Source organism: Aythya fuligula, chromosome 3 (assembly GCF_009819795.1).
Source record: "Aythya fuligula isolate bAytFul2 chromosome 3, bAytFul2.pri, whole genome shotgun sequence".
In the NCBI taxonomy this organism is placed as follows: Eukaryota; Metazoa; Chordata; class Aves; order Anseriformes; family Anatidae; genus Aythya; species Aythya fuligula.
The window spans coordinates 108,424,730-108,432,923 of NC_045561.1; the positions used below are offsets into that span (position 1 = coordinate 108,424,730).

Below are 8,194 nucleotides of genomic sequence, written 5' to 3' on the forward strand. Positions count from 1 at the left end.
TTCCAAACATTAATTTTCTTCTCCTTTTAAGAAAACAAAATAGCAAGTCTCCCTTCTTGTTCTAATGGTGCTGTGATGAGAAACCACAGTTTCAGTTCTTAATCATCTTCCGGAATTCTCTGTATTTCCTGAAGTGTAAAAATAAGAAGCTTTATACAGTCAAAAAAAAAAAAAAAAGTATAAAATAAGAGTTTTTTTTTTCCTTTTTCTTTTTAAGTAATACTTTTGGAATCTACGACTTCAGGTGGGGTGGAGGGTTGTTAGGATTTTCTGTGGGAGTATTTTTGTGGATTTGTTGGTTTGTTTGTGTTTTTTTTTTTGGTGGGTTTTTGTTTGTTTTTAAACAGATTCCTGTCCAACACGTGAGCACCACCTTTTGGCATAAAGTTTATCAAAACCACACAAATCACATAGCACTTTCTGCATCATTCATGTATATTTTAAATGCCAAATATCATTTTAACCCATGGCTGAAGAAGTGGGTTGCCAGGGGGGATTTTGCTCTTTTTAAACTACAAACAAAAACAAACACAAAGTTCTGTGCTCCCATCCTGACAGGGTTTGTTTAGTTTGTCTTTTTTTTTTTTTCATTTTTCTTTTTTCTTTTTTTTTTTTCTGGTTTTGGTGTAAAGTCTGAAGGGGAGGAAAAGTTCATGGAAGCTGGAAATTCAGCACTTAAGTTTGGCAGGTTTCAGTTCCTTTACTTGCGTGTGCAGTGTCTTGTGGACAGCTAGCGTTCTGGACTGGCAAAATCCTTTCCCACATTCTTGACACTTAAAAGGCTTTTCTTTAGAATGGATATATCTAGGAAGAGAAAAACAATCAAGATGTCAGAAACAACTGGCCTGAACTCAGCAGTGATCTTACTTGATGGAAAACACACTGGAGATTTTTACACCTACCACTGAGACTGAGAGCACCAGAGTGCAACCCTAGGGTAATCAACTGTTTGTGAGTGCAAGAAGAGAGGGAGATGTCAGAGGTGCACAGGGGTGCCCTTCTTAGGGACAAGGAGCTTCCCTCTAACTTTAGGGTCACCAGGCTTAGTGTCTTCGTGACACTTCTAAATGATCAAAATGTAGAGGGTACAAGATGGTGCAAAATGAGGGTGAAAATATCTGTGGAAGCTAAGGAGACTGTGCAAGTCATCTCTGCAGGGTGGGTGAGTACAACAAGCTTGTCTTACAAAGTGACTTGTCTGGGTTTCTCTACTAGTACTGAACAGAGAAAAACATGGAAGGAACACCGCCGTGGGACTGGGGATGTGACCTTTCTAACAAGCACTTTTACAACTGTAGGTGGGTAACTGGGAAAGCACAGATACAAAGGGAAAAACAGCAAGGAGAATAGTTACCTGTGATCCCTCAGGTGATCCTGTCTTCTGAAGGCCTTGTGGCATATGTCACATGTGTAGGGTCGTTCATCAGTGTGGGTTCTTTCATGGATCAAAAGGTTGTAGGACTTGGTGAAGTGCCTGCCACAGAATTTACACACAAACTCCTTCTTGGTTTTGGAAGGTAACCTTCCCCGTGTGGGTTTCTTCTCTGGAGAGAGTTTAGTCACCTCAAGTAAAGACCCCAGCCCTGGGGGGGAGCCCTGGCTGTCCGCCTGTCCCAGTTTAGAGTGGTCCTCTTGCGTGGCAGCCACTGCTAAATTGGCAAAATCAAAGCGAGGTTTGGCTTTGAGGGTCACATTAGTAGCCTCTTGCTTGGGCTGGATGACGTGTGGAAAGAGTGGGAAGGTGGGCAGCTGGAAACGTGCATCCACTAGGCTCGACACGCTGGGCACCTTGGAGAAAGAGGAACGAGGCAGATGCATGGCTGGGTACCCCAAAGTCCACTGGTGCAGGTGTACGGCGTGAAGGGCGCTGAAGCCATAGAGGTTGGAGAGGTGATCAGAGGGCACAGCAGGCAGCCCATTGAATGCTTGCAAGAAGGAGTAGTTGGTGAGCTGGAGGGAAGGATGGATAGGCACTGGGGCCGGCAGAGTCTTACTTCCCATGGTGGCTGCTTGGGACGAGGATCTTGGGAACAGGGGAGGAAAAGATCTGGAAAATAAAGACGGGGAAGAGAAGAGGAAGAGGTAGATTTATACAAAGAAATGGGTATTTCTCACCTCATCCTTTATTAATTCCCCTCTCCAAAGCCACAGGAAGAAGTTGCTTTGGACTTGGAGAGGCCCAACCAGTTCTTGACTGTGAGTGTATCCCCACAGGTCTCCAGAGTCTCCTTCTCCCCATCCATCACACACAGAGGGTATGCCCCATCTACAGTCATTCACTCCCTCAATAGCACTTGTGTGCCAGGTATGCCCCTGATGAACATCTGCACTTAGACAGCAAGAGATAATATTTTGGACCATATAGGTAGATGTTCTCCAACAAAACTAAAAATCCCTTAGGCTGAGGGACGCCTACTTTCTAAAATGGTAGGATTTTGCCCACTCAGTCTGTCTCCCAAAATTGTCTTTATCCCTGACTGTTGAGTTTATGTAGAGAGCGGGTGCTTAGTTCTTGTTTGCTCATCTCCCCATGGTCTTCCCTCAGCCAGGCCTCTGCCTCTGGGGTGGTGGAGGCGGTAGGGTGCTCAGAACTAAACATCCTCCCTCATTCAAACAGAGAAAATACACTAAAATATCTTGGGGGGAAAAAAAAAGAAAAAAATAAATAAAAATAAAAAGAAACAAACAACAGCTCTCCCTCTATGTACTGCAAAAAGAAATGGGAAAATGCTGTTTCTGGGTGACAAATCTGAAGTGCCATTTGCTCTCCCCAAGGGGAAGTGCCTGGCTTTAAGCCCATGTCCTAGTCTAGGACAGTTGCTTAATTAAAGCCCTTCACAAGGGAAAAAGACAACGGCTGGAGGGACCCTACCCGCAGGAATACCCAGCCCACCAGCTGCAGGGCCACAGCCTTTCTCTTGACTGGGTACCACCACTTTGCTCTATGTTTCGGGGGTCTTGCCAAGCCCCCAGCCTCTACTCTGGGCCAGATCCCTACCGATTCCACCCCACAAGGCGGAGGAGAAAATGCTACCAGACAGCAGCATCGAGGCGCATCTGGCCCTGCCTGCAAACTGAGCCCTCAGCACAGCCCTGGCTGCTGTCAACCATTTGGCAGGAGATGCCTCCTTAGGGCTGGCAGAGGGGACAGAGCCTACCCTTTTTGTGGTGTGAGAGAGCACCCATGGGTTTTAGAAGCACTGCATCCCTACACCCCTGGGAGCCTCCTTATTCCACATCCCAGAGCTTATGCTCCTTTCCCCCGGTGATTTCCGGGATTTGCCCTCAGTGGGGCTCCTTTCCTATGGGATCCATATAGAGTGCCCACAAGTGTGCCTATATGATTCTTCATAGGATCCCTGCAGGATCCACACAGGGTCCCGTAAAATCCCCTCCAGGGCTCCTGCTGAGTCTCTTTAGGATCCCTGCAAGATTCCCACAGGGTCCCTGTAGGATCCCCGGGACACTCAGCCTGAGGAGGTACATTCCCACATGAAGAGTGAAGCCCCTTTGGAGAAAAGGAGGCAGCAAAGTGCTGCAGAGCAAAGGTTGTCTCCCCGGGCTGGGGAGATAGGAGGAACAGGACAGAGAAGCACTGGTGACAGAAGAGTTCTAATGACCAGGGAAACAAATCTGATTTATATTTGGGCTGTAGCCTGGACTGAGGAGCTGTGACTGGGAGGGTGTGAGAGCAAGAAACTTACTCTGAGCGGCCCTGTACACCATGTCCACCTTTCACACCGCTTTACATAAATCAGCAGCAGGAAGAGAGACTCAAACCTTAGTGGAATTCCATCGCAATGACCCAGAATAAGAGAGTGTGACATTTTGCTTTCTTTAATTGGATACAATTTAGATAGTAGCTGATCAAAAACCTAACATATTATATTCTCCTCCCTCTTTTCTTTATTTATATATATATATTTTTAACTGTTTAGGGCTGGTGAACCAACCAGTTTTGTTCTTCAGTTGGGGAAATGCTTTTTATTTTGTTAGTGCTGCCCTTACATTAGGAGTGTCCACTTTGCAGCACAAGTGCCTCGATCAATGACCCCAAGAGCAAAGTACATGGAAAACACTCTTGTCTGGGTACCTGAAATGTCTGTTTCTGTATGTCACAACGGCTCTGTGCCTGTTTTCCTGGCCAGGAACTCCTAGATCTCTCAAGCATGAAAGATGCTATTGCAAACTGAGTTAGTTTCTGGACTTATTCCTGTCTTTCTTTGGATCCACAGAAAACATTTGATTTGGAACGTACAAGCAAAAATCTATTATGCGAATTTGTATTTATTAATTCTTGCCCGATAAAATTAAAAATAAAATAAAAATAAAAATCAGTTTCGATTTTCCAAATGAAGAAGGGGGTAGAAATCAAAAGCAAATACGGTTGATTGGTAATAGAATCACATAGCATCCAGTGCCCTCGCTTTTTTTTTTTTTTTTTTCCTTTCCTTTGCTAAAACAGTTCTATTAAAAAAAAAATAAAAAATAATAAAAAAATAACGAACATAGGGGAAAAAAAGGGGGGGGGGGGTGAAAGAGGGGAGAAATAGAAGGTGAGAGTAGAATGTTCACGTTACTACAAGTTTCTTGGCACTCTTCCAGAAATGTAAGCTACACTTTTGCTCTGTGCGACCGGGATAGTCAAAAATATAGAACCAGAGTATTTCATAGTATTTCATAAAGAAGTCCCCTCTCTTCGGGACATCAAAGCGAGAGTGTTTCACAGCACAGTAATTCTCCGCTTTCCCGCTTGCCCGCAGAGAGATCAATGTTTCTTTGATTTCGGTGTCACCTCCACCTTTAATTCAGTTTCATGTAAACAGATCGTTATCGGGGTTTCTTTCTATTTATTTATTTATTTTTATTTTTTAAAAGAAGACCCCACGAGTTCTCTGCTTCAGTTCCCCCATCACAATAAAACTGTGCGAGGTTTTATATTTTAACACAAACTTGCTCGGTGAGTAATTAAGAACAAACCACTTGTGTTCTGACTGAAACAAAATCCACTCATGCCAAGATAAATTTATGCTGCAAAAATAGGATCATAAACTTGAAAGACTGCATCTGTCTCCAGTTTTCTTACCCTTTGTCCTGTCTGAAGATACGGTAATGCTATTGTCCAGTTGCCATTGTTTTAAGACCATTATAATCTTAACCTTCCAGACTACATTTTACCACCGCTATATACAAAATAAATAAATAAATAAATAAATAAATAAATCAGCCGTCTTTAGTTGGTAACATAGCAAGAAGTGAAATTAAATGGATTTTTAGGTAACTGTGCTAGCCAGTATTTTTCCTTTCTACCTTGAATTATCAATTTCCGATGTGTCCTTTGAAAGGGATATTTGTTACATTAAATACCTGACTCATAAATAATGAGGTTTGCTAATTAGTTCCACATGGGAGAATGGAGGAGGTAAATTACCCTGAGAACGTTGCTTATTTTTACAAACATGATAAAGTAGCGGGCATAAAATGCTGCATTCCTGGGATAGCCTCAAACTAGAGCAATCAGGTTCATCTGTCGGGAAGAGTCCTCCTGTTTTGCCAGATTCCTTTAAAGTCTGGTAGCCCTGTCCCTTCGGCTGTATCGCATCGCTGTGCAGCATTTTGCCACCAGGTCGGCCACTCATTTTGTCCCCTCTGGGGGAAGAGATTTTCCCTTCCTATCAGTTTAAGCGAGGAAATAGAACTTACAATTTATCTGTGTTTGGGAAAGTAGCTAGAAAGGGAATGAAATTGCCCTTTCGCTCCGCATTGTTCGAATGTGGTGTTCTTGAGGAATACAGTGCATTGTTCAGCACAGTTTTATTCAAAGTATTAATGAAGTGTGCAGAATCTATTAAAGCGGGTTTATTCGGGGCTAATTGAGCGTGAAAGAGTTAATTGCTAACATTAATGAGGACTGGAAGGACTCAGTCAGCATGTGCCTTGGATATCTCCCTTCAATCCTTATAAAATCATCATTCACATTTTATCACGAAATCAGTGTTGACAAGTTTCGCCAGACCACCATTGCGAATGCTGATGAATGCGGTGGATCTTAGCCTCGCAGTAATAATAATAACAATAATAACCAGGGTCCGACTGCACCAGCAATCACCACACTGGCCGGGGCAGCCTTCATCCAAAACCAAACCAAATATTAATAATAATAATAATAATAATAATAATAATAAAATCAAACAGGGTCCCCATCCTCGCGGGCCGGTGGCTGCGAGGGCCACGGGCGGGAGCGCAGCTGGGTGGGTGCCGGCGGGGTGGCCGCAGCGGCCAGGCTCCGCAGCCCGCTCTCTGCAGAAGTATTTTTAATAGGGTTGGGAGTTTTTCTGTGTGTATTCTGTTCACCCACCCCCACGCACACCCCCCAGTACGGGATTCATTCTCGATTTCTCCCCAGAGACGCCCGGTGCCTCCCCTACGTCCCTCCTCTCTCCCAGCAGCAAACTTGATTTCTTCCCTCTGCCTCCCCACGGCCACAGCACACTCTGCCACGGGTGGTGGACAAAACCCTTAGCGGTGACACCTCGGCAGGGCACCGAGGCGCATCCCTAGGCCCTGCAGACCGAGGCGGAGCCGTCCCGGGCCACCCGGCGGCCAGGCTCCGGGAGAGGAGCTGCACGGCGCTGTCCTACCGCTTTCGGGTCCCGAGCCCACCGCTGGTTTAAGGGATGGCCCTTCTCCTCCACTGACTTGGGTCGTGCTGAACTGGACCCATTGTGCACCTGTCCGGGAGACGGCTCTCAGCCTCCCGCCCTGCTTGCGTTTTATCGGACAATTCCCGCAGCTTGACGGTATTACGCTCGATTTTTTATAGTTTCCCTCCCAAAAGCCAGGAATAACAACTGTACCCTAATCCTCGGCTTTGCACTGACAGTTTATAGGCTCGGCCTCGGGAGAAGCCCAGTTTCTCCCTACATAGAACTTGTTTTGATCCATTCAGACAAATATAAACAATAGATCCATTTTTGTTATGGCCTTGGGAAGAAACAGGGAAGGCTTCTCAGACCCTAAAATACTAAAAATTGAGAAGAAAGAAAGAAAGAAAGAAAGAAAGAAAGAAAGAAAGAAAGAAAGAAAGAAAGAAAGAAAGAAAGAAAGAAAGAAAGAAAGAAAGAAAGAAAGAAAGAAAGAAAGAAAGAAAGAAAGAAAGAGAGAGAGAAAGAAAGAGAGAAAGAAATCCAGGAAGAAGCTGAATGATCAAGTCCATAAAGGACATTCAGACTTTCAGACTTCTGGTTTCAGACTTCTGGTTTGCAGCTAGTATGTGTCATTTTTAGCTCGGGTTAAAAACACAGCTCCTCCGCAAGGGGGGATAAACAACTTTGAGAGGGAAAGACAAACCTTTAAATAGCATCAAAATATCCGAGCCCCATGTGAAGGCTTCCCCCAGCCCTTCGCCCGCCCCAAGGAGAACAGTTCTCCTCACGTGAACCAGAATCTCCCCACTTCTGCACCATCCAGAGGATGATGAGAGAGGATGGGGGGAAAGAAAGAAAGGAGGGAGAGAAAAGAAGGTGTTTGGATTGATATCCCCAACCCCCGAGGCTTGGCAAAACAAAAACCAAACAAAACGAGTTGTTCTTTTTATTTACCTAATCCCGATCTGTGCTCCACCGCTGGCAGCAGTTAAAAGATCCTGGGCTAAATTGGAGCTGGTAAAATAAAAAGATAATAATAATAATAAAAAAAAAAAAAAAATTAAAAAAAAAAAAAAAAAAAAAAAAAAACCACGTTTGGCTAGGTCAGTGTCTCTGCTGGCCCTGGGGGGCACAGCTTTCTCCCCACCCCACCCCACTGCTCCTCCAGCGGGTACAGGCAGATCCGAGCGAGCAGCGGGGCCAGGTGTCCAGGTGCTCTGGCTGATGGAGACGGAGGTGCTATCCCTCCTCCCGCTCCCGGCGCCGTGAGCGTGTGCCGGAGTGCAAACGCGCCCGGGAGTAGCCGAGCTCAGACTGAACCGATCCCTTCCCTCCAGCCTCCTCCTTATTTCAACCCCCCCCTCCCAGCTCCCCCCTCAACCTCCCACCAGACTCCGGGCATGCGCACGCAGGGAGAAAGTTTCTGGCTGGGAAGAACCAACTTTTCAACCCCGCTTCTCCTGCAGGCGTAGCAGCCCGGGGCTCGCAGCCCGCAAACGTGTGATCTCTTCCTCCCCGCCCCGGCTCCGCTCCCGCAGCACCCCCCC

General features: G+C 45.7%; 1 protein-coding gene across 1 annotated transcript; it reads right to left on the reverse strand.

Moving 5' to 3' along the window:
• Positions 1-605: 605 nt before the first annotated feature.
• OSR1 (odd-skipped related transcription factor 1) lies at positions 606-7,655 on the reverse strand. Its single transcript, XM_032185142.1, has 3 exons — positions 7,602-7,655; positions 1,355-2,047; positions 606-804 (listed from the first exon to the last, which is right to left on the reverse strand). Exons 2-3 carry the CDS (start codon positions 1,999-2,001, stop codon positions 669-671), a joined length of 783 nt encoding a protein of 260 aa, XP_032041033.1. The 5' UTR covers positions 2,002-2,047; positions 7,602-7,655; the 3' UTR covers positions 606-668.
• Between the last annotated feature and the right edge of the window lie 539 nt (positions 7,656-8,194).